At 44.5% G+C, this 26,734-nt stretch overlaps 2 protein-coding genes across 7 annotated transcripts in view; one reads left to right on the top strand and one right to left on the bottom strand.

Moving 5' to 3' along the window:
- The window catches only part of EFR3A (EFR3 homolog A), a 99,978-nt gene extending 91,286 nt beyond the window's left edge, over positions 1-8,692 (top strand). For 5 of the 6 annotated variants that reach the window (XM_036890518.2, XM_036890515.2, XM_036890516.2 and 2 more), the window contains 3 exons: positions 1,073-1,176; positions 1,716-1,765; positions 6,250-8,692. In XM_036890518.2, coding sequence (XP_036746413.1) covers positions 1,073-1,176; positions 1,716-1,765; positions 6,250-6,355 — 260 coding nt within the window. In that variant the 3' untranslated portion in view covers positions 6,356-8,692. Of the gene's footprint in view, positions 1-1,072; positions 1,177-1,715; positions 1,766-2,908; positions 2,928-6,249 lie in introns of those variants that run through there. The other variant, XM_057497735.1, reaches the window with a different exon arrangement.
- A 2,141-nt stretch (positions 8,693-10,833) lies between these two features.
- Positions 10,834-26,734, bottom strand: part of OC90 (otoconin 90) — a 29,280-nt gene continuing 13,379 nt past the window's right edge. The window contains exons 6-13 of the mRNA XM_036890567.2: positions 26,137-26,265; positions 25,933-25,974; positions 24,770-24,811; positions 20,949-21,002; positions 18,781-18,897; positions 17,509-17,680; positions 15,316-15,422; positions 10,834-12,539 (exon numbers count right to left, since the gene is read on the bottom strand). Coding sequence (XP_036746462.2) covers positions 12,241-12,539; positions 15,316-15,422; positions 17,509-17,680; positions 18,781-18,897; positions 20,949-21,002; positions 24,770-24,811; positions 25,933-25,974; positions 26,137-26,265 — 962 coding nt within the window. The 3' untranslated portion in view covers positions 10,834-12,240. The remainder of the gene's footprint in view (positions 12,540-15,315; positions 15,423-17,508; positions 17,681-18,780; positions 18,898-20,948; positions 21,003-24,769; positions 24,812-25,932; positions 25,975-26,136; positions 26,266-26,734) is intronic.

Genomic DNA, 26,734 nt, shown 5'->3' with positions numbered 1-26,734 from the left:
ATGACCATTGCATATTACAAAATCATGCATGAATAAAGATCTATTAAATTTAAAATTGACCAATAGATTTTAAAATAACCAATTACAAAGTTAATTAATAAGGTTTCAAAATCCATTATGCAACTAACTTTTTAAAACTACCTTCCCAAATTTTGTGGTGGTGTTCTAGAAGAAAAATCTACAATTCAGTGAAAAGTCTATTAAAATACTCTCTTCCAATACATATCTGTGTAAGCTTGGGTTTTTTTCTTATACTTCAACCAAAAAAATAACATATTACAGTAGATGGAATGCATTTGCAGATAGAATCCAGCTGCCTTCTATTAAGCCAAACATTAAAGAGATTTGTAAAAATATAATAATACCACTCTTTTCACTGAACATTTTTATTTTGGAAAATGTGGGGGTTTTTTATATTAAACAAATGTTAGTAGTATTAACATACAATGGTTTCATTATTTTTAAATGAATTAAACTTAAATTGGCAGGTTAAACAAAGTTGAAGAATTTATGTACTTCTGAATGGTTGCAATACAGACTGTGATCACTTCTCTCTCGTTCACTAGACAGGGTAACAAACTCAAAGGTGCCAGAGGCCAGCCAAGAAACCTAAGTGTGTCAGTCAGGTCAAGTAATCATAAAGTTGATTAATAAAGATTCAAATTCCATTATGCAACTAACTTTTTAAAACTACCTTCTCACACTACCACCTAAATCTGGTTTGCAGCAGCAAGTTTGTTGTCCATGTATTAGTTCAGCAGTTATCTAACTGCTGGTTTGAAGATTCCTTTACACTCTGAAAGGTAATAGAGACATAAGTCATCTATTAAAAAGGGTCTTGTGCTGTGTAGTGTTAACCCTTAGGTTTACAAAGTTATTTTCATATGTGGGCCTTCTAGTCTTAACTAAAACATTTTGGGGCTGTTATGCCTTTAGCTTTTTTCCTTATACAAGTAGCCCTGTACATTACCCTTATTTTTTATTAATAGATGATTTGCTCTTACACAGCCACTCACAAGGTTCTGTGAGATTCTGTTTTCTCTTTAACGGGTCTTTATAAACCTTTATATAGATACCAGTGGGATGGAAGAACAGGAGAAGGAAAAGAGGCGTCTTGTGATAGAGAAATTCCAAAAGGCACCTTTTGAAGAAATAGCAGCACAATGTGAATCCAAAGTAAGTGGATTAGTGGTGAAGAGGGCACAGGTAGAATTAGATTTTTCAAAACTTTCCTGGTAATTGGTTGGTAGTCAGATCAGCAGAACACAAGGTAACACATTGGATAGGGACTGAAACCCCTGAAGGTATAGCTAAGAAGCCTAAATAATTTTTTCTGTAATATAAGCTGATGGAAATGGCAGATCAAAAGTAAATGTTAATAATGATTATTGCTTTGATACTTTTTTGTAGTAGTTTTCAATGATTTTGCTGTGGGTATTTTGTTCTATGTGTCTATCAGTTGGTTTTTAGCAGTGACACCAGGAAAGGAATAAAGGAGAAGCTGTACATTAAGTTTCCAAGATATGAGATAGATAAAAATTAAAAATTAATTTTTAATTATAAAATTAATAAATTTTACTTAACAAAAAAATTAATGCATTTTGTTCCATCGTCTTTATAGTTACAGATGTGCTCTGTCCTTTAAATTGTATTTTTACATACAGGTATTTGGAAAGTAATAAATCCACTCTTAACATTTTTTTTCTTCTTTGCAGGCAAATTTGCTTCATGATAGACTTGCTCAAATATTGGAACTCACCATACGGTAAGGGTTTTGTTACTACAAGAGCAATAGGCAACAACAAAATAAAAACCCTTAGATCCCTATACATTTGTGGCAATTATGCTTAAATAAGTGTGCTTTTCATTTAGGACAAACACAAGGTAATACCTTTGAACACTCATTCTGTTTAGTGAGTATCTGGTCTCATTTCTCATCCAGGTGTCTTCTGGCTTTTCTAGCTTTCCATTTCAGACCATCCATTCCTGCAGAATGGACCCAAAGTGGACATCTGGGTGATCTGGAAGACTTGCATTCTAGTATGTTTAACTGGGTCATTTCTCATATTTAAACATTCTGATCTGCAGAAACTATAATTTGTACGGGTCAATCTCATGTTTCTTTCCAGGGCAATAACAATTCTGCCTATGCAGATGGCTCTCTGGAGTTATTAAACTTGCCTTGAGCTTTCCTAAGTCATATCCATTTGAGTCCTGTTACAACAGGTTAATTTATTCTCCAAAACATATGATATCTAACATTCTTAGATTGTTCTATGTCTGTGGCTTATTAAGTAATGTGGCACATGACAGAGGGTCAGACAAATCAAGGTTCCATCTCAGGAAAGAAAGCACTTCTGCATATTCTTACATCGACTTCATTGTGGAAACTAGCCTTTGTATAAAGTGGCTCAGTAGAGGAGCCATAAGTAGACGCTGTGCTTCTGGGAATTTTTTTCTACATCAGTTGTATCTTTTATATTTTTCACTCGATGAAGCCTTGTAGCTCCAATCCCAGTATCCTATAAATAGAAGACAGGTAGATTCCCTACTCCACTTGCTTTTTATTTCAGCCTTTTTTCTGCCTCCATATGTAAGGCATGTTCTCATTAGTATCACATCTTATTTAAGTCATTTCTCCACCATTCCTGCCACTCCCCACTAAATTGAGAACCTCTCATTTACAAAATTTCAGAACAGTGAATTAGACCTAAAATATACATTATTCTGAAATACCTTAGATTTGGGGAAAAATGGGGGTATGGCCATTTACTTCTTTGATGCCTATTAGTTGTAATAGTAAAGGTCTACTATGTACTTGATCTTATGCTACAGCTTTATATTTGTATTGTTGCTAATACCACAGCCCTGAAAAGTTAGGTAGATGCTGTTTTTTTCATTTTTTCAGGTAAACACACTGAGGCTTAGAGAAGTAAAGTAACTTGCTGAAGGTCATCCATCTAGTGAGTGGAAACCATCTAAATGCAAATCCATAACCCATGTTCTTAAAAAGATGTTGCTAGGGACTATAATGTTACATTTAATCACACTGCACAACTGTGGATTTAATATTTTAGAATAAATATTAATTCTAATTCTGTTTTATTCGTACTGAAACTACTACAAATAGCATTTATTGAGCATTTACTTATAACATTTAACATTTATTGGACACTTTGAGTATTCTAGGCACTATGCTAAGTGCATTATTACATTTAATATTTACGGACCTAGAAAATAAGTAGTAATTGTTTTTACTTCACAAGTGCAGAAACACAGGCACATAAAGTTAAATAATTTATCCAAGATCACCTGGGTTGGAAGTAGTAGTTCAGGATGGCTTACATGATACAGAGAAATGAAACAGACTTCTTAGGGTGCCTTCAGTTTTCTGTTCCTATTGGAGGTATTTCCTCTTGTAATTTGCCCCCCTCTAGTCACCAGAGAAAATACTTTGTATTCTTAAGAAACAAAACAGTCATACTTCAGTCTCCATTGTTCTTTCATCCATTTTGACCTTAGTACAAATTTTTGAAAAATCATAAGCAGGAAAATACAGAAGGAATAAGCAGCCGCACAGATGGTCTAGTTACTGGAATTAGACAAGACCTTAAAAGAATACTCACACACACATAGGTCTGCATGTTGAGGAATTTAAAGGACAAGGTACACATATTTTAGGAGAGAAATAGAAACTGAAAAACCAAATTGTAGCTCAAGAACTAAATAATATGATCCCCGAAAGAAAATATTTCATTGTATGGGCTTAATAGTATATTGGACATTATAGAAGAACTGTCATACATTGCTCATGGGTGTATAAAATGGATGCTAAAATGAAGTAAAAATTTAGCAGTTCCTTATAAAGCAGTTCCTTATAAGCAGTCCCTTGTATACCTGCTTTTGATCCTGTGATCCCATTTCTTAGTATTTACCCAAGAGAAATGAAAACCTGTATTCACAAAAAGATGTACATGAATGTTGCAGCAACTTTTTTCATAGTTACCCAACATCCATCAGCAGAAGAGTGGATAGACAAAATGGACAAATAGTGATATTCTAAAGATAGTGAAATATTTTTCAGCAATAAAAAGAAAAAGAGTTTTTTGGAAAAATCTAAAAAAAAAAAAAAAACACTGAGAAAAGAAATCAAACATTATAGTTTATATGGGCCATTCCTACATTCCTATGGGCTATATAGACCATTCATACGAAATTTAAGAACAAGTGACAGTAACCATCAGTGATAGGAATTAGAACATACTGTTAGATGTGAATGTATGTGTGTGGGTATGTGGGAATAAGGAGAAACTTTCTAGGGACACAAGGAACTCTTTTAATGAAGAATGTTCAGTGTCTGTATTGGGGTGTGAATATCACTTCTTGTCAACCAGTACCTTAGTATCTGCATTTCACTCTAGGAAAATTCTCCCTCAATTTAAAAAAAAAAGGGATGTTATAAATATTGGAACAGTGATTGCAAAATAATTCTGCCAAAATAGAGGAATATATCAGGAAAATAGTAGAGAACCAACTGAATAGCTTCATTGAGTGCAGTTTACAGTTGATTATATGAAGTTAATATTTGTACATATTTAGTTAATGAAAAGTCAATATCATATATTCATAGCTGTAAAATAGTAACATACTCAAAGAACTATACATGACTTACAAGAAATAACTAAATCTCTGAGATACACATAAGAATACTTCTATAAATAGAAATTCATATCTTGTTATTTAGTAGTTCATAAATACGTCATCTCTCTGCAGATTAATCTAGAATTGTAGTCAAAATCTTCACAGAATTTTTTTTTATCTGAAGAAATGATGCTGAAGACAGTATGGAAGTATCCACATATAAAGTAGTCAGGAAAATGCTGTAGAAGAAACATGGGAGGGAGCATTTGCCTGTGGAATAGGAAAAAGTGATAACTACGTGGTTCTTAACAATAGGTCGAACTGTGTACAGGTAGGTAGAATAGAGGAAAATTTGAAAATATAAATATCAGTGTTAAAGATAAGACTTCATATTTTTAGGAAAAAGAGCAAATGTTCAATAAATCTTATTTGAACAACTGATAAAAACTATTGACCAGCAAAGGTGAAGGGAAAGAGAATCCTTCATTTCTTTTACCAAAATAGAAAAATTTAACTCTTTGTTTAGAAAAATACATTGAAATACTAGAATTCATACAGGAATACTTTTTGTAATCTTGGTCTAGGGAAAGTTTTCCTTAGCATAACACAAAAACTAGGAATCATAAGAAAATAATTGACACTTTGTAAGGTTTTAAGAATTTGGCAAAAGAAAAACAAGAGCACAGGATTGAGAATTAAATAATGAACTGTGGAAAAGTATTTATATCATATGACGAAAGGTTAGTTTCCTATATTGACAAGAGAAAAACATCAGAATAAAAATAATAGTCAATGGACACAAATAGACAATTCATTTTAAAAGAAATGTAAAATGAACACTAAATCTACAGGATATTTAGCATTAATAGTAACCCCAAAATTGAAAATAGCAATGAATGCCTTTTTTCCTGCCAGGTTGGTAGAGATTTAAAGAAAGGGAGTAAACAGGTGCCCTCAAATGTTGAAGGTACTCTGGCAGTATGTACCAGGGTCAGAATTGTGAGTCACTTTGATCAAGAAATTCTGTCTGCAAGGCTATAAACCAAGGAGACAAACAGCTGGGATAAAATAATGTATGTATAAGAATAGATCTGTGAACATTATTTATAATAATGAAAAACAAATGACTACATTTATCCACCGATTAAATCAGTTACAGTAGTTCCATAAAATGAAGTACCATGCTGACATCAAAAAGGGTAATACATGTATATTATTATTATTATTATTTTTGAGATGACTAGAAGACAGTTTTATTTAGCAAGGAAAAAAACATACTCTCCAAGCCTGAGAAGTCAAGAACAGCCCAAAGAATTTTTTTTACTAATGAAACAAAGCAAGCTTCCAAGAATGAATATAGTGTAGGCTCATTATAAAAAGTTGCATATACATATATTCAAAAGGCAATGGTTGGTTTAGACTTAAAAACAAGTTGATACCTTCCTGGTCTCTTTCTCACGCAGCCTGGTAGCTGGACAACAACTACATCCCATTGATCCCCACAGTGAAGGGGTCTCATCTGCTGTGTACAAGCAGTAATTAGAATGCTCTGTAAAATGAGCAGCTTTTAAATACGTCTGTTGACAATGCTTTGTTCTTCTTTTGCAGCCCCCCTCCCAGTCCATCAGGAACACTGACCATTACTTCTGGGCATGCCCAGTACCAGTCTGTCCCAGTCTATGAGATGAAGTTTCCAGATCTGTGTGTGTACTGAGCGGCTCATGAAGACCTCAGCATGGGATTCTAAAGTCTAAAAGTTAAGGTCAAGACAAGTTTTCAGAGTTTACTTAATGCATATTAGCATACTTCTTGGAAAGGATGAGACTTATTTTTAGCCAAATGCTTGGCATACCGTATTAGAAATTTTGGAACCTATATATGATTTAGAAGATAATAACCTACTTTTGGAGATAGATTGATGCCTGTTAATTCCTTTTAAGGTAGGTTCCTATTGGTTTTTGAAGTTGAACATATATTGGTCTCACATTATTTCATTGTTAAACAATATATTTTAAACTTTTCACAAACATGTAATTTAAAAATTCTGCCTTCAGAGGGTTGAAAATGTCTGCTGTATTTCTTAGACACCTACACAGCTGCTTAGAGGTAGAATTGCTTTTGTTTTTTGGTATTTGCAAAAGCGAATACATACAAATATATTCCTAATCCTGGGGCTGCAAGCAGTTCTGTGGCTCTTTGTCCCCATGTGTTTGATGTAACAACAGACATCCCTCTACTTGTTTACTGTACCAATATGTGATAGGCATTCCTCAACTTGTTTATGGTAGTAAGACATCTATTAAATAATATTCCTAGAATATGACCCTAAAATCACCATACTTTAAAGTATCCAGTCTTGTAATACTGTGTTTTCTGCTGAGAGTTTGGCCATTGTACTTGAGAGGCTTAGAGCTTACTCTTGAAATCCCGAACTGTGCAATATTTTTACATCATAAGATGTATTAGTTTACAGACTATAGTTTGAAATTAAACTAGTATTTTGCTGTGGCTCCTTAATTAAATGAAATATATATTTAGTATAGAAGAAAAGACATTTAAAACAGCTGCTGGTTCACCTGTGAAGAGTTTGTACATTTTGATTTCTGTTAAAAGCACATTAATTTACATTTTTATATTGTGCAGTGTTTTAAATCCTCATAGTAAAAAAATTCCCGGATGAACTTTTAATTTTTAAGATTTGAACATAACTTTTAGGCATCTGTGTTTACGATTTATTACATTACATTTGAAAAGAGTGCCTATGGTTTTAGCAATCAGTGTGCTAAGGATTGTCAGTTTAAACTTCTGTTGACTTAAGCTATCAGGATTACACATGTACCCTACACATAGACTAAAACATGTTTAGTGTTTTCTTAAAATTATGTACATTTGAGTAAATTCCATCACATGGCAAAAATGAACAACTTTCTTTGCAACTCTTATAAAATTCTTTTAGGACTTTTTAAATAAAAGAACTTGTTTATAATTCTGGTACCTCTTCAGATTTATTTTCTTTTTACATAAAATAATAGACATACCAAAAATTACAGCCCAAAAAGCAATTCAGTTTAGTTTATTTTTGTTTGAAAAATTGCAGTGGGAAATAGCATGTTATAACTTTGTGTTTATGATTATTTGAGCCCTGTTACTGGAAACAGAAAAAAGGAAGGAAGTGATAATAGAGCAAGCATACCCAAGATTTTTTGAAAATTTAAACCAAAATACAGCATCTTGAAGTGTCTTACAAAAGATCCTAGTCATTTAAACCAGTAAAATGATCTCAAACGATCCTGGGCTCTAGGTTAGTACATGTAGATAAACCAGACCTTGTTACCAGACTCAGTACATGCGGGCGCCACGGAGGGTTAGGAAGTCCCACTGCAGCTGTCACTGTAGCTGCCTTGTGAACAGGCCAAACGTTTCACTGTTTAGGTGGTTTTATGCTTTTTATTTCCCTTTTTTCTTCTATATTTTTAAAGAAGGATATTAATATTTATGCATTTAAAAAAATCTAAGCAGGAGGACATGCTAAAACATCATCCACTTGGATGTCATTTTATAGATTAACACTGTGTGCTTTTGTATGAAAAATATAATTTAGTATAAGAAAAGATACACATTTGCACTCATGCAAAACAAACTTTGCTCTACAAAAATTCATGTTTCTTTGTGACTTAAAAATGCATGTATTGCATGTTAAGGGAAAACCATTTGAGTTAATGTTTATCACACCTTTCTCTTGGTCTGTTTGTAAACTGTTGGTGTGGGTTTGTGGGTTTTTTTCCTTGTTGTCATTCTTAAATCATAGTAGACTTCTGTATATCCTAGATTGCTGAACTTGTCTTGTTAATAGTTATTCCCAAGAAATGGATATTTTCTTTGCCCTGTTCCTTGCAGGAGATTGCAGATCCAGCAGGTAATAGGTGTACATACTGTATTGCAGCCAGTTTGGAGACGGAAAATTTAGGATTTGTTGAAGTTCACTGTATTGCTCTATTTTTGTAGATATTTAAAACTCTTAAATAAACTTAATCATTCTCTTTTTGCTGTATACAGTTGCTTATTTCATTCATTCGTTTTCTTGACATTAAATAGTTAACATTTCAGTGTTCCTTATATTTGTGTTGTTTTTGACGTATATGGAGTTTGTCATTCGAGTTAACCCAAACACACACACACACACACACACACACTCACTCCATACTTCTGAATCATTATCTTTTAGAGAAATAATACTATATTTTATCAGCAATTAATGTCCCCCTTTTCAAAGTTTTCCTTCTTCCTGACTGAAAATGTAACCGATTTCTTATTCACGCCAATATATGTAATAAATGTAATTAAGTAAGTTTTTTGAAGTGTAAAAATTCACTTTGCAATTCTTATGTAAGCACTGAAACAAAATCAGATTATTTCTGTGTAAAGTACATTTTATAATAGCTGCTATTACATTATTTTGTACTTAGTTTTGGTTAAAAAGTAGGAGCTCTAGTAAAAATGAAGTTGCCAAGTGGATTCACCCTCACATCACTGGAAGTTGCAGAACCGTAACTGCCAGTCAGGATGGGATGGAGCTGAGAGAAAGTTCATGGTGCGGGCTCGTGACAGCGTGGTCGCCATCTCTGCCGCAGTCTTAATGTTTGTATCTCGGCCCCATCTCCTTGCTGTGTAAATCATACACAGCAGAATGGAAAGCAGAGCCAAGGTGGGAGAATCAAACTGCCTCTTACTTTTGCTGTATCGCCTTTTATTTACACTTTGAGTTAGAGGCAGACTATATTAGAAAGGCACCCTCTTAGCCTAGGTTCTCCTAAAGCAGAGCCTAAGATGGAGGCTTTCATGCAAGGATTACTCTGGGAGGTGATCCCAGGGAAGCCCAGCAAGGGACTAGACCAGTGAAATGGAAGGAGAAAAAGCTCACTAAGAGGCTTCATCTAGGAATTGGCCATCACTGTAGGTAATTGGAGATCCATCCTACTGGACATTCTAAAGAGTCTCAAGAAGTAATCTCAGAACTGTCCATGCAGGTGATGGAAGTCAGGGAAGCCTGCATCCCTTGGCTTCTGATCTTCATGGACACAGGTCACCCTGCTGACATTAACTCCCTGTGTCTGCATTATGTGTGCTTGAGTGCTGAGCACTTTCCCAAGGTGTCCATGCCTCATCCCAGAGAAGTGCTGTGTCAGAACACAAGATGTATGGGAGTACAGAAGGCAGGCATTGTCTGACCCCACCTCTGTGAACGAGGCAGGTGGAAGCCTATGAAGAACAGGTTACCACAGCATTGTCTGAGTAAGAGGTGGTGAGTCGATGGTGTGAAGTCAGGCGAACCATGGCCAGTACAGCACCACAGAGCCTGGTATTTAAGGACAGGACTAGGAGCATCAGACATGTAATTTCCGTTTCCTCCATCTTGCTTAATCAGTCAAGGAAGGGATTTTCAAAGGTGGGAGTTTGGGGCATGTTTGCCCTGTTGATTCGAATGGTTCAGGAAAAAGGGATAAATTGAGAAATAGAATACAGAGGAAGTTTTGCAGGACTCAAACCCCAGAGAAAGCAATAGGGCATTGTACCTGGAACATGGGGAGATAGACCTTTGACATGAGTAAGGAACACTTCATTGGAACAAGAAGGCAGTGTGTGTAGGTGTCACTGACCTTGCATGGCTTCAGGGCTGGAGGAACCAGCATAAATGCTGATGCTCAAGCAACTGCCATTGCTGGAGGTAAAGTTCATCTCTGACCCCAGGGTCTTGTGTATTCTGCCAGCATCCACGATACGCAGGCCAACTTGTTAGGTTGCAAGTAAGGTGGAATCTCAGGCCCTTAGGATCTAGGACTATCCTGTCTACCTTCTTCAAATGCACAGTTGAAGATACTGTCTTCATGGCTCTTGACAGTCATCAGCTGAGAGTGGCAGGGAGGTGAGGGACTTTGAGGAGCGGAGAGAAGGGACTGAACAGTCGGCTTGGAGAGCAGAAAAGCCATTTTACTAAGAAAAGGTGGAGCATCCGTGTGAGGTTTGTGGTCATTAAGAGTGAAGTGGGTCAGCTCAGTTGCTTCAGCGGAATTCACCTGCCTCAGGTGAAGACATGAGAAGACTGATGGTCACCTTACATGTGGGTCAGTGGCTGAGCTGGCACAGCGACAGCCGTGGGGAGTGGACACAGCAAGTACCTGCTGGGTTGAAGGGAGGGAGGAGCTAGCCAGCGAGCAAGTGCCATCCGCGGTATGCCTCTCCGTCACCACTGTATGCGTGCTAGAACCTGCTTTTCTTCACCTGCAGAAGGCTTTCTCTGGCCCCTGGAGCCCACCTTGCCCCCGTGTGCAGCAGCAGGCCAGAAGGAAATACCACCGGAGGCAATGCGCCCTCTGCTGGCTACCCTTCCGGTCGGTCCTGTCTCACTTCACTCTGCTCTCCTTCACTTCCCAAACCGCTTGCTCTCGAGTCCCTGTCAGACGGTTCACTTCTGGGAGAATCCAAACTTAGCCTATCAGTTAAGGTCACATTATTAAAAAATTTCCAGCGCGTTGGATTCATCAAAAGGCACTGATCACATGAGTCCCTGGAAGGTAGGGAAGGACATCAATTGTTGGTTTGGCACCAAGACCTTTCGATGTCTTAAGGTGTTGCCAACTTAAGGGTATTTTCCTGCGATGAGGTCAGCAAACACTGAACTCTAGAGGCTCTGCTGTCTGATCTAATTGAGGTGCTGGCAGGGACTCAGTGTCGTCTCTGTAGGACCCATGATTTATGGAGGTTGGGAACCAAGGGTGTGGTGAGAACCGAAGCGTTTGTGTGCCTATCTAGTATTGAGGGGGATTTCAGTAGCACGCTGCCTTTTGCCTGGTACACAGTAAAACCTCATTAACTACTGGGTGCATGGGTGGAGGGATGGATGGGTATAATTTCAGTTTTTTACAACTACCATAATACTGACTTGCCTATGTCAGAGTGGGCATTTGCATCCCTCAGTCTCCCAGCCACTGGGATAACCCTACTAAAAAAAAAAGTCCAGGGCCCAAGACAGGGTGAGCAGAGGTTCTCAAGTGGTGACTGCAGCACATGGCCACTCCTAATAACTAGAATGGCAAGTGTTTTTTTAGGGCACATACCAGAAGAGCTGTCATTTCCAGTCCTTGGCACTGATCTTTGGTGGCTTATTGCTGACCCATAGGTGACCTCATAAGATGGATTAAATAATCTCCTTTCTATTACTTTTTTTAAACAGAAGGAAAAGCAGCTTTCAGTGGTGAGGGCGTGGAGGTCATGCTTTCCCTCCATTGCTCTGTCATCTCACCTGTGCAGTCTATTCATGCACCAGTATCTACAGCATCTCTTCAAAACAAAACCCAAGCAGACATTGATCGGAGTATTTATTGAGCTTCCACAGGGCACTACAGGAAGGGTAGAACTACCCCGATCTGCCTTCTCCAAATGCACAGTAGAACGTGAGCTGACGAGCAGATCAGTGCATGTGTGCCAGGGTCTGGCTGCCTCTTCCCTGTGAGCCTCTGCTGAGGACAGACGGAGCCCCGAAGAGGTACAGTAAGTGGGCAACAGAGCTGCAGGGTGTGCTCATCATTTTCTCGGGGCCCGTCAGGGACCACGCTGTGGGCTGGTCCCCACGGGACCGGGTGACTTCCCCAGAGATCTTCTGGTTCTTCTCAGGCCCCCCGTGTGGGGTGAGGCCTCCTCGCTGTTCTCCTCAGAGCTGGAGCCCAGGGAGGAGGCGGAGGGCCCTCCGTGCAGGCTGTCCTCGCAGGAGCGCCGGCCGCCCTGGCACTCTAGTCTGCCTGGTGCCTGGAGGCTTTGGTTAAAGAAGGCAGAGGCCATGCACTCGGCTGCCGTCTGGTCACAGGCACAAAGCAGCTTCGCGCACAGGCTCTGCCCCACACCTTAGAGGGCAAGGAGAGAGTGGCAGTGAGTCATGAGACGGAGGACAGCCAGCGAAGGCCTCCACAGCCGCTTGACGCCCCCTTTGGCCCTGTGCTCCCGCCCCCATCTGGAAAGATCCTGGCCCCCAGCATACACTGACTTCCCGACCGGCAGTGTTCTCCACTTCCTCCTCCTGGATAACTCATGCTCATTTATCAAGGCTGCTAGGCATCCTCTGCCCCAGAAAGCTTCCCTGGGACCCATGCTAGCAGCATCCTTCACATAGGCTCCCATCGAATCCCACCCTGTGGTTCCTTCTATGCTAGTGGGTTGTGTGTTAATGACATGGCACGGTAATTGTCTCTTTTTGTGTCCACCTTTCTCTCCAGCCGGACAGAGAATCTGGCTGGCAGAACCCATGTGTCCCTAACACCTAAGTCAATTCTTGACACACATTTCCTGAGTCAGCTCTGGGGGAAATATTTATTGGGTTGAATTGTTACCTTACTTACCTGGGCTAGAGTTTCCCCCTTTGCCAAGTGGAAATAGTAATTCTTGTCCATTCTTGTAATATTAGCAGAAGAAATACAGGTACTCAGTTAAATTTGAATATAAGATAAATATGTATCCATATATGTATGTTCATTTGGGGCATTTTTATACTAACCAATAATTTGTTGTTTATCTGAACTTCGGATTAATAAACTTATTTGCTAAATCTGGCACCCCACCCTATTTTGTGAACGTTTCAGTTGTGCTCAGTGGGGGTGGGGAATGGGAATCACCTGTGTGATTCTATGACATAATGTGTTTGCAGGTGCCAAGACAGAGGTAAGATCCTGCAGATATTATCCCTGTTACCTGTAGTTTTCAAGGAAGCTAGTCTTTTAGTATTTGTTCTGTTGAATATTTTTCTTTTTTGTCTGATTCTCCCATACAGTGTTCATCAACCAGATTTTTGCTCACCGCACAGACACAGCTCATTTTCTGCACTGGCCTCCACATCAGCTCCAGACATGTTACAGTCCAACAGCAGGAAGCAGAAAGAGGAGGGGAAACTAAGGAGGTGCTCAGCAGAGGGGACGCCTGGTCCCCCAGAGCAGCTCTGTCCTTCCACCCCGAGTGCAGTGTCAGCTCGGCCCAGAGCAGGCTGAGAGGCCACAATTCTCAATCCCCATCACCTGCACCTGTGTGGGGCACTGTGCCCAGAGCTCGTAGAGGGTTGGAACCAGCTCAGAGAAGCTCTGTAGGAGCTTAGACTGGTGTTTGTGGATTCTGGGAGACTGCAGGATGGACAAGGAGCCTTCAGCTGAGCAGGTGGGACCTCCTGGCATGGATGGATCACACCACAACAATGATGATCTGATCCCGTCACTCATGGGCCCTAAGCCCACCCCTGGGGCCTGTGCCCCCTAGGACAAAGTGTGCATGTTTCAGTCTTGGTTAATAATCTAGTATCTGTCTGTGTCCCAGCCCCACCATGCATCATAGCCATCCCTCCCACCGACCTCAAGTGCTGGGAGTTTCCAAAATGCCACGGTTTTTCTCTTTTCCCTCCTGCTGGAACATCCGCAGCCAGTGTGGCCATCTGGGACCCTGCTCATTTCTTGTGAGACCTCACCTCACTTCCTCCTGTGACTTCTCCCAAGTTCTCCCACCCTCACCACCATACTGTGCAGGCTCAAACCCCCTGTACCCACACTCCCAGGACACCTGTACTACCTGTTGGCTCGTTCACACGGGATTAGACTAGCACCTGTTTGTCTCTCTTCTCTGCAGGCTGTGAGGGATTTGAGGAAGGCAGCGTGCATGTTCATTGTTTTCCTAGGTCCAGGAAAGGTTTGTTGGGTGGGTAGACAATTAGTGAAATAAAATAATGACTGACTGAATGAAAAATGAATGATACAAACACAGCTCCTGGGGGCGTGAGAGGCACACGTGGTCCTACAAGCAAGATGGTCAGCAGGTCCCTGCAGTTTGCAGAGGGGGCTCAGTGGTGGGGCTTCCCCAGATGGAAACGAGGAAGAGAAGCAACCTTCCCGGGGCTGTTGTGAATGCTGCGGGAGCATTTCGTTTTATACTGTAAAGCATAAGGGCAATGCATCCACCTTGTGAGTGAGGAAATGGAGCCAGTGAGCATGGACAGAGCCTGTTCTAGAGCAAGCCAGGCATGCTGCCAGAGGGGCCTCTAGGGACAAGCCTCGACTGGCCACAGGCAAGCCTCAGCCTCCAGCACCGTAAGTGCAAAGCTGTGGGCCACCCCTCCCTCCACCAGAGCAGCCCCTGTCCATAGGGCTCCTCAGAGGATCTCCCTGGGGACACAGTTTCTGCTTCTTCAGGGAAAAAGAATCCTTTAAAACCCATGTGCAAAGTGAAGACTCAGTTCAAGCCTGAGGCAAATGGTTCACTCCCAATCCCAGCCTGACCACTTCTACGTGTGGGTCTGGGCCTCAGCCGCCTCCTCCGGAAAATGGGACACCTCAGTGCTACCTCAAGGGCTGTTGTGGATCACTACATCAGAGCTTAGAACAGCGCCTAGTAGGCACACAAGAAGCGTTGGCTGTTTATACTGTTCCCCATTCTGCTCTGAACCAGCTGTGTGACTTCAGGCAGCCAACTCACTCTCTAGAACTTGAGGCTCCTCACCCGTAGAGGAGAGGTCCTTCGAGTGTGCCTCGAAGTTGAGAGTATTAAATGACAGTATGAAGTGCCTTGGAAAGCATCCCCACGCATACGCTGTGGTCACGCCACTGGCCAGAACGGAAGAATAACTCACTGTGAGGCCAGTGCACTTACACTTGGGAGTGTGGTCCGCGCACACCACTGGCGCCCGGGGAAGCCTCTCGAGCAGGCAGCCCAGCCTTCCCACCTGCTCCAGGCAGCAGTGGTGAGACAGACAGCACCTGAGACCAAGGAAAACCCTTAGAGTTTGCCCAGAGCTCCCAACTTACTATTGAAAAAAATTTTTTTTGTATTGTTATTATGATTCTGTTGACTATGAGTTGAATGATTTGCCTGTTTTTATAGTAATTTTAAAACAGATGGAAATAGTCTTGAGGAAGGAATACCATTTTTAGTTTACACAAAGGTACCAATGGGCTAGCACTGAATCCACTCCCTCCAGCCTTTCACATGCTAGATCAGTTAATCCCACACCCACAGGACATTCCCTTGGTCCCCAGCCTTGAAAGAGAGCAGAGTGACTATCTTGAGCACAAATAAAGAAATAGAGCTAGAAAGGTGGCCAGCATGGAGCAAGACCTCAGTAAACGTGGAACGAATCAGTATCTTGCTTTTTAGATGCACCCACTGGGCCTGGCAAAGCCTCACAACCTCCAGTGTCCTCAGCCAGATGGACCTTCTGAGGGTCCTTGTGACTGCTCCAGCCAAAACGGGGGCGGCAACTGCTCCCTAAATCCTCTCTTTTCAGCTCTTCCCTGTCCTGTGATAGCTCTCCCTTGACCTTGGGGACCACAACCCAAGCAGGATCAGAGAGCTGCAGCTTGCCGGCAGCCCTAGGGCTCAGCAGGGCATAAGCGTACCAGCTTTTCCATGCAGCCAGCAATCAGAGGAACAACCCTGCCTTGCGTGGCGCATCAGCCAAAGACAGCCCCCGTTCAGCTGTTACTACAGTAGAGACACACGATCTTGAGTGTGCATCTGGCTGGGGAGGGTGATAGCAGATAGTTAATATAATGGTTAAAATCTGAAGTCACTCAAATTGCCCAGAATGTAAAGTATGCACAGTTTTGAAAAGACACCCTTGCAGGAAGTGGTTTCAGTTCTTCAGTTCCTTCCTTACGGACGTCAAGGACGTCATAACATAACTTACTTGCCTGCCTGCCTGATCAAATCTTATGCTTTTGTGAAATATGGCCAGTGGTCAGGAAACCTCTTCACAGGCATCCCAGCATTTTTCCATGGGGTTCAGCAGAACACAGCGACTGCTGCAGTGTAGACCCCCACCCCTTGCCTTACCTCACTGAGCGCTATGGACTCAGGACCAATATTTAAGTGGTTTTCTGTCTTGGACAGCAGAGGGTATATGTCCAATTCATGATAAGAGACATGCTTATGATTCCACATTGATGTATATATATATTCAAAAGCACCTTTAGGGTGACCCGGTGGGAGGTGAGTTTTGAAGGTTGCCTGTGTGGCAGAGCCCCTGATTTCCATCTCCTTGAATGCCCTGCAGAGGCTGGAGGAAGGGCCAGGCTCCACCTGCATTCAGTCTTCAAACCTGATCGGCTCTGCTTTCAGAATATTGCCCAATAATCCCCACACTCACCTCCAGTTTGACATCTCCATGGTTTCCTTCCTTTCTCCTATGGCATTTACTATTTTGGATAGGAATTTTGTTTAATTGTCCATTTCTTTCTCTATGGAAGCTCCTCTGGGGCACAGGCAGTTTGCTCTGATCTGCCTTGTTTAGGTTTAATCCCCACCACTTAGCACAGACACCAGCACGAAGCAAAACTCAAGAAATGCGGGTTGAATGCATGTATATATGTGAATAAATTAATTAATGCATGGAAATTCCTCCAAGAGTGGTAGATATAAAATTTAACAGTTACACTTAAAGGTTGTTGAGCATTAATTTGAGTGTGGCCACCTGCAGGGAAAACAGACTGGAGACACCCATTCAATACCTCGTTCATTGGAAAATGGGCGGATTGTTAATTTTTGTGTCTCTGCAGATCAACCCTTTTAGGGCAGCTGGGCGGTTCTCATGCTGGAGCTAAAGGCTCCAGATTCCCCAGTCAAAAGGTCTGGGAATGTCTCGCTCTGCCCCTTCACAACTGAATGACCTCACACGTGTCTGAGCCCCGCTGCTCATCAGGGAAATGTGCCTATAATGGTGACAAGCCACTCTGAGTGGGATGGCACATGCAACAAGCTCCCTGGGAAGCCTGGAGCTGTGCCAGCACAGAGGGTTCTCAGGGCTCTGCACCCGCACGCCGGCTTGCAGGCCTCGCCAGTCCGTACCTGTCCAGGGCGTCCCTCGGCTCGCCTTGTCCTTCTTGCCCGCAGTAACAGCCGTAAGATTCAAATTCCTCTGGGCACCGGGATGTCAGACAAAAGAGCATCTGTCCAAGCTGTGGCATCGCCCACATGTTGCCCCCACTTCCCAGGTGCAGGAAGGTGAACCTGTCACAGGCTGGTGAGAAGCAAGGACTCTCAGGAAAACAAGAAATGTGGGGAACAAGGGCAGCCCTCACTGAATGCAGGCAGCAATCCAGATGGGCACTGATCGTATAAGAAAACCATGTCCTCTGCCACCACCCCATCCCCATTCTCCTGGGAAAACTGATTTCTGGCTCGTCCCCCACCTGTGAGTCACCTGTCAGAAAACAGGTCTTTCTCACAGGCTCCTACCACTGCCCAGACGGCCTGTTAAGTCCTCCTGAGGGGTGGGGACCAGTCAGGGCTGAAGATGCTCGTCAGGCCACATTTTATTACTGAGCAGAGTGACTGGGTTTCCCTGGGGACCCAGCAGGGCCAGCACCCTAGGGGGGCCCTGGCTGCCCTCTTACTCTCCCTGGCTCCCTCACGTCAGCACACCCTACAGGGCTTGCCTCTCAGAGCCCTTGATTTGTTTGCAGTGTCTCTGCCTCTGCTCTGTCCCTCTCCCTGCCCTCCCCACAGCCCCATTCTCTTCCTCCTCTGCCGCAACATTGGCTAAGTGGCGCTAAAGTCTACGGGGCAAACCTTGTCATCATCGGTTTGGTGAGGGAAGAACTAAGAAGCTAGAGGTCTTGCTCGGGCCGCTGGCCCGGCCTCGCCCTCAGGGGCAGCTCTCCATAGCTCTGCACTGCACACTGCAGTGGGCTTGCACGTGTACTAACGAAGTCCCCCTCTGTGCCCAGCTGCCTTGGCCCCTCATGGCGGCAGGGTCCTTGGTAAGGCATCCAGGAGGGGGAGAGATGGGGCAGGATTATTAAAACCCAAGTGTTTCCTTCTTTCCAACGATCCATGGTATGGATGGGTGCAAGGAACTTCTTTAGGGCCTGGAGGAGTGGGGAGAGGGCTCGGTCAGGGGTCCTGTCCCTGCCTCAGCTTCCCAGCAGCTGAGGGCCTGCAGGCAAGTCCAGTCTCCTCTGAGCCTCATGCACTCACCCAGCAAGGGGGATGGAACCCTCTTGTTGCACAACATGAGGGGTCCCAGTTGCGCCCAGTGACCTAAAGGGCTCTGTTCACCTATCCAAAGGATCCCGGGGTGGGGAGGGGACAGACCCTTCTCTGCCTGCTTCTGCTCACCTTTTCCAGGGGTCTCCTCAGGACCACTTTTGCCAGATGACACAGCCAACCCCAAAGATTTAATGCCAGCAGGGGCAACGGTGACACCTTTCATCGCGGCAGCAATGTCTGCAGATGCTGCAAACACACACCTTTATGGCTCCCCAGCTCCACAGACAGAAGCCCGTCAGCCAGTGGCCCTCCCTGTCCCCACTGCCCGAGACGGCAAACACTCTCCTTGACCAAACCTGAGGCAGGCTCCTCTGAGAGTTGCTCAGCTAGGCCTCAACCTGGGCTTGGGAGGACCGCAAACTCCTGGCACAAACTATTGTGTGCACCCCTCCCACTAAGAGACTTAAACCCTGACCTGATTTTCCTGGGATGACCCAGCCCCCTGCTCCCCCTTAAATTCCTGCCTGAGAAAGCTCAAGGCAGCCAAATTTCACTGGCCCAGCACCTGCCTTGCCTAACCATTCCCAGAAAACAGCCCCCTACCCCCCTTCTGGAATTTTCCACTTCCTGACTCTGCTGGAGCCCCTGCTAGCTGCCCCTTCCTCTTCTCCCTTTCAAACACCCAGCCACCCCTGCAGATCCGAGTTGAGCTGTTTAGTCTCAACTGAAGTCTCTCTTCTCTGCTGGCTCAAGCCTGAATAAAACGTCTTTGCACCTTTCACAACTGCCTGGTCCTGTTTCTCTTTGCCAAAACTCATTGAGTGAGCATGGCAGAGTGGAAAGAACAGAGAGGTAAAAGCATGAATTTTAGCTCAGCCACTCACTAGATGTATGACCTTGGGCAGATCACCAGCCACTCTCGATCTTAATTTCCCCATTTGTACAACTATGTCAATAATACCTGTTCCGGTGTTTGAATAATCCTTCTATCTAAATGCCTAGAAATGATGAAACTGGATTGTAGCTGTTGGAATTGCTCAGTGAGTGTGAAAACATCCATACATTTAATCTGGGGTTATAGACTCTCCAGGTGGAAAGCTCCACAAGCTGATGGAACTCCCAGAAACCCAGTGTCTGGTCCCTGTTAAGTCTGAGACCCTGCTGGGAGCCCTCATCCCTTGAGGAAGAGCTTCCGGGATTATTGGAGCTAATCAAATCTGAGACCCCCATTCCTCTTAGACGAGGGCATTTGGTACTAATCACTCTGCCTGACTGGCCACACCACTGATGAATAAATTTCTCTTGCCCCCTTTCAGCCCACACTGGAAAGGCCACTGCGTGTCTCAGAGCAGTCGGTCCCATACCCTGAGCTCTGACCCTGATGAGCCTCCTCCATAAAGCCAGTTACGATCTGGTAATTCTGTCCAGGCCTGGTCAAAAGTTCCCAGAGTGAGAGGCCAGCCAAGCTCAGGGACAAAAAAATACCACTTTCAATTTCCATCAGATGGAGAAGGGGGAAAAAAATGAGTAACTACTTCTTTTCTATTAAAATGAGTAGCGTTTTTTTGTGTGTGCTTTTGTTTTTAAGTAATAGTACGCAGTACTGGCTGCTGTAATGAGCATACGAGTGCAGATTGGTTCAGCTTCTTTCTGGGGCAATTTGACAACACATCAGGAACCCTAAAATGATTCCACCCCTTATCCAGTAATCAACTTGTCGGCATTAATCCTGATGAATTCATTCAAGTAAATGGGCATAAGGAAAGTGTACATCTATTATTTATAACAAATGTTAAAAATAATTGGCCTGGAGGAGTGGGGAGAGGCTATTGAAGAAACTATTGGACAGCCACTCAAAATCATGTTGCAGAAAAATATTGAATGCCAGGGAAATATCATCACATTATGTTAAGTGACATAACCTGGACTGTAAAACCATGGCTGCCAAGTATTCTCCATTTTCCTAATCCTCATAGATATACGCTCTGGGGTCAGGGGGAGTCTAGGAGAAAGCATCTTCCAATATTGAGTGGCATTAAAATGTGGAATTACAGGTGATTTAAATATAAAATGAAATATAGTTTACTGCATTTTTCTGAAAAGCATGTCTTCAGCAGGTAAGCTTCCATTTCTTCCTACTAATGGAACTATTTTTTATTTTCATTTGTCTGCTTTTGGGGGCATGTAAAAGTAGATTGGCTTTAATGATTTCTTCCATCTTTTGGAATACATTTGATTTCATAAATGTATAGGGGACCACGACATATACAAAGACCAGAGAAGCTGAGCCTGCTTACCTGGAGGGGGTGTGGCCCCAGCAGTTTCCATGTCTTCCTGATTTTGGCCTGGTTCTGTCCCCAGCAGAAGAAAGACAGGGTGAGTGTCAGCCCCAGGCTGGCCCACCTTGATCTCCAGAGGGAGCTCCCATCCCACTGGGCACAGGAGGCAGTGTGGCCCTGGTCACCTCCCAGGAGAGCTGGTGATGGCAGCGTCGCTGCTGAGCCCCAAACCCCCAAGGCCAGGGCTTGCTGGCAAATGCAGCTGCAACTTGCCAGGCTAGAACCAGGTGAGTCTTTGAAATACTCCAGGAAAACAGACTTCCCCAGAGTTAGAACAAAAAATAAAAAAATTTTTTTTTAGTAATCACACATTTTTGAACAGAGAAGGATGAAGCTGCAGAGTCATGTGATCCCTGTTGTTTGCTATGCGGCTCCAGGGCTGCTGGGCCTGGTTTCTCTGTAAAATGAGTTTGTTATGGTTGTTTAAGTTATTAAGCTCCTACTAATGCTGTAGACTGAATGTTCGTGTCCCCCTCAAATTCATATGTTGAAACCTAAGCCCCAATGTGATGGCATTTGGAGATGTGGGCCTTTGGGAGGTGATTAGGTCCTGAGCGTGGGGCCCCCATGAATGAGATTAGTGCCCTTATAAGAGATTCCCCATGCAGCTCCCTGCCCCTTCCACCATGCAAGCACACAGCAAGAAGGTGGCTGTCTATGAGCCAGGAAGTGGGTCCTCACCAGAACCTGACTATGCTGCTGCCTTGATCTTGGGCTTCCAGCCTCCAGAACAATAAGAAACACAAGTCTGTTGTTTATAATGCACCCAGTCTGTGGCACTTTGTTATAGCGGCCAGAACAGACTAAGGCTTACTATGTGACAAATGCAGCACTACGTGATTTGCTTGTATGAACTCCGTGACAACCCGTGAGTTAGTACTATGCTCACCCTCATTCAGAGGTGAGAAAGGGGACACATAGAAAAGCTAGGTCACTTGTTCAAGGTCATGGAGCTAAGAAATGGCAGAATTCAAATCTGGGCTACCTGGCCAAATCTGACACTCTTACCCACTACACTAGGCTACTTTTCACTTCTGGTTATGCTAACTCCACAATGCTTGGCAGGGAGGAACTGTTTTAAATTCAGTATGTCAAAGGTCAAGATTGAAAGGATCTCTTTAAAGGAAAAATGGATAGATTCAGAGTTAAAGGAATACTAAGCCATACTGGACAAATGACTCTACCTCTTGGCATTTCTCCTTTTTCTGTAAAATGGGGATAGTAATGGGCCTCTAGGACCAGGGAGGAGTGACTCAGGGGATGTGTGTAGGGCCTTAGCAACACGCGAGCACACTGAGATCCTCAGCAATGCCAATGCCTGTTAGTCAAGGACTCTGTGTGTCTCTGCAATTAGTAAATAGTTACTATCAGTGATTTATGCTTATTAATAAAAGGTCGATGGTTAGTAATCACCACAAGCAAAGAAAATGCTCTTCTGATGACATCTTGGTCTAGAAATGTTTAGGTAAGAGGTTTCTTGGCATGAGTCACTAATGTATGATGGGAAGAAAACAAGTCTTATAGCCTAAAGCTAGGGTTGGAGACCAGTGCAACAAGCCCTGAATGACCTGGTGCTTTTAACCTCCCAGAGCCTCAGTTTCCTACATAATGCAGAAATTGGTATAATACTTCCTCTGAGCCTTGTCAAAAAGCAGTCAGCAGATCTGAATGCAAATATTTCAATGACATGTCTCCACTGGGTTCCAGCCTGTCCTCTTCCACATTCCCCTCTGCTTACTTGTCCTGGAGAGAGTGGTCAGTGGGTCAGTCTCAGCAGTCACTGTTGAAAGAAAAAGCCCAACTTGAACTCTCCATGCAGCTCAGTGTGGAAGCCAGACAGGGGTCACCTGCAAATGAACCAGTCTTGGGGACTCAGAGACTGAGGAGAGAGGGTCGATGGCAATCTGACTGGGGAGTAAGTCTGCATATTGATGCTCAATTAGGTCCTCATTCAGTGGGCAAGGGGCCAGATTAACATCAGTTCTGTGTTTAGGCAAAGAGACCAGCAAATGCCTCGCTGGGAGAAAGGACCATTGCTTCCCATTATTGGAGCAGGTCTGTGGGGCAAGCCAGTGTAAGAGGGAGCTCAGTCTAGAAATAAGGACAGACGCATAGGATGCTTCAAATCCAAACCCCACCACCCAGGATTGCGTCTTGGACAATTTTGTCTCCATCTCAATTTACCATCTTAACATGGAGCTCACAGCAATTATTTCATAGGGCTGTGTGCACTAAATGAGATTATGTATTTTAAACAGGCTTCCAGCATCCCACATGTGGTTCAGTGGTGGGTGCTGTTTTTTATAGCCACACCAGAGTTTCTGGAAGAAGACCCTGGTCCAGAATCTTCCCATGCTCTCTCTCAATTAAACCTTCTGCCACCCTAAGAATGCATATAACCATCCCTTTCCTGGGGTTGGTAAACTATGGCCCAGCTTTTGACCTGCTTTTGCAAATAAAATTTTATTAGAACACAGCCACACCCATCCAGTGAAGACTGTGGCTGCTGTCCTGCTACAATGGCAGAATTGAGCAGTTTCAACAGAGACCCTGTGGTGTTACAAAGTCTGAAATATTTTCTATCTGGTCTTTCACAGAAAAAAAATGCGCCAGCCCCTGCTTTATACAAATGAATAAATGGGTTTAGAGAGGTTGAACTGAAGTTCCACAGTCACACAGCTGGAAACGGGAGAGCCCGGATCCCACCCTGAATCTGCCTGACTCCAAACAGCTGTTTCATGGCAGGATGGTGAGGACGATTACAAGCCCTATATGCTTTCCTCACAAACCGTAACACTTGCACGTGTGTATTGATGTTTGGCCCCATAGTCGGGCTGCCTCCTCCTTGGGTGGGCATTGGTGGGTGCTGCCTAGGTCGTGGGTGTGGAGGGGGTGGTAGGACAAATGCATGAGTGTCTTTACTCTCTTTCTCCAGCTATATGCAAGACTCCTTGCAGAAGCTTATTTCCTTTGCATCTTTCCCAGGGCCATGCCACAAGGGGATGGTGGTTCAGGAAGAAGAGAGTAGAAAATGTATGAATTTGGGGGTTAGTGTGTGATTGGCTGGGGGCCGTGAAGCCCACAGCATAGCCTCAGTTTAGAACGGAACTGGCCGCAGTCAGTCACTCGGGGAATGGCTGCAGGGCACATGGCGGTGCTTTGGTTCAGTATGCACACCACTGTCTTTTTTCTCTAGACCTGGACCCCCAGGCACAGGCTTTCCAGGAGCTTGGGGCACGATGGGATGCTCCTGGCCGTGGAGGATGGCCAGGGATGAGCTACAGCATGACCCTCTGCTTCTAGTGTCAGAGCAGCAGCACAAAGCAGAGAAACAAACCAACTTCTAGGGAGGGGGTCACGCAGAGCCATCTCCCTGAGGTGCGGGGTTGACAGATTCAGCAAATGAAAATATAGGATGCCCAGGTAAATTTGGATTTCACATGCACAACAAATAACTTTGTAGTGTACATCCCGTGCCAATTCTGGGACATACTTATATTAAAAAGTGTTTGCTGTTCATCTGAAAGTCAGCTTCAGATGGCTGAGGGTGGCTGTCCTGCATTTTATGTGACAATTCTAAGGTGGGAATGGGAGTGTGGAGGAGGCAGAGCAAGCAGAGAAGAGGTTTGGGGGTCGGGAGAACCAGGGGTGGCTCTGGAAGGTTCTTCAGTCAATTTCATTGCAAACCCGGGCAGGGGGCATTTTAGGGGAGCTAATCCAGTAGATGTCACAATCGAAATGTCAGTATCTGTGTCACACACCGGTCCCCCTGCACTCACCTTCTCCAGAGAGGCTGGGGTCTGTGGCCTCCACAGGAACTGCTGGAAGGAGAAAGCCCCCACAGCAATGACTGCTGGGCACATTGCTTGCTGACAGGCTGGGGACCGCTGTAGGTGTGGGCAGAGCAGGGCTGCTCTTTCGATCTCAGGAGTACCCAGCCTTTGTGCAGGTCCCAGGATGGGGGTGCCCAGCAAGGCCCCAGCTCAGGTGCTGCTGGGGAGGTAACACACTGGCCACAGCCGGTGCAGTGAGATGGCTGCGAACCCCGAAGGCTCGTGGCTGTGGAATCTGGGATCCCTACCTGAGATTTCTGTTCAACAGGGAGGAAGATGGCAGAGGAAAAAGAGCTCTGGACTCAGATGTGACACAGAGATAGAACACCCGTACACACATGCTGCACACCCACATACACTCACATCCACATGCACACACACCAGCTTTCTCTTCATCAAACACTGCAGGACTAGTTCTGGACAAGAGACCCCAGCCCCAGAGAGGAGGGACACTCGGCCTGGGTGCACCTTGAACTTCCATCCCCAGGTACCCATGGCATCTGGACTGACAGCCTGGGGGAACTCTGGTGAACAAAGAATGACTGGCACAATCTCCACTCTCACATTTTTGTAAGATGCATGCTTTAAAGTAAGAATTATCATGTGCTTACTTCAATAAACAATTATTAAGAGCCTACCCGGTCCTGAATAGAGACCCATGAAAACCACCGCCGCCCCCCCTTATTCCCTCCAAGCCTCCCCTTTGGGATCCAGGCCGTCCTCTTTGCTGCAGGTCCTGGAGGGTAGAGGAGGGAGGCAGCCTTCTGCTCCTGGGAGGCCTCGGCAGTTGAGCCCTAGAGCCTGTCCTGGTCACACTGCAGACCCAGGCAAGAAAGAGTCAAGGGCTCTGCATCCTGACTGGATTAAATTCACACCTGTCCACGTAATGCAGAGCCAGTGTTTGCAATAGGGCCATGTTACGGATGTTTAAACTGAGCTTATTGGAAGTAGTGGTGTCCCTGGGCCAGGGGGCAGTGGGGCATCTCCAGTGCCACTGGCCACTCCAGCCTGTGTGAGGCAGGTCCAGCAGAGGAGGTGCATCCGCCAGCTCCCAGCAGTGGTCTGACCCCTGTTGTGCAGGTAAGGGCAGCTTTTCTGGGAGGCCTTACCTCTGGGAAGAAGTGTTGGCAGCTCTTGCCTGCTTGTCGTCTCTGCAAAGAAAATGCACTGGGAAGTCCCTTTAGAGCAGCGGGTTTGGGGAATGGTAAAAGGTGCCGGGCTTGCATCTGAAGACACAGCAACAACAGGTCCCAATGCAGCTCCTGCCCCAGGTCGTCAGCCCCACCGCTGATTACAGGGTCAGGTTCTCTCACCTGGAGGCTGAACCAGACAGAAGGAAGGGTCCAGAAGGTTCAGGGAAGAGTTGATCCTGGTCTGAGCCAAGCAGTCTATGGCAGCCTTGTTGCAGGAACACAGCAGGTGTTCACAAGCATCCCTAGATTCTGTGCACAGAGCAAGGGAAGAGCAGATTGGAGGGTCTCACTTCCAGTCCCAAGAAGTAATGCAAACTCCCAAACTGGTTCCTACCTCCCCAGACAAACCCGAGCCCTCTGGCAGGTATGTGCCTCTCATTCCTGTCAGCCCCAGTTCTTTGGGTGCTTGAGCCCAGCCTGGAGTCAGGCGCCCTCCCATCTTTCCCACTCACCCCACCCTCCAGGCCATCCTTGTGGCTCCACTTTCCACCTGTGGCCCCATCGCCACTCCACCCCCTGGGCAGCCCCGTCATCTCCTGCCTGCGTTATGTCAGTGGCCTTCCAACCAGTATCTCCACCCGTTCACCCAGCCTATTCTCACTGAGCAGCCAGGACAATCCTTCTAAAACTCAGGTCACACCATGTTGTGTTTGCCATTCAGACCCTCCAACAACTTCCGCCTCGGTGTTAGAAGCCAGTGTCCCTGCTCCTACAGGCC

Source organism: Manis pentadactyla, chromosome 3 (assembly GCF_030020395.1).
Source record: "Manis pentadactyla isolate mManPen7 chromosome 3, mManPen7.hap1, whole genome shotgun sequence".
Classification (NCBI taxonomy): domain Eukaryota; kingdom Metazoa; phylum Chordata; class Mammalia; order Pholidota; family Manidae; genus Manis; species Manis pentadactyla.
This window is presented reverse-complemented; position numbering and strand designations above follow the sequence as displayed.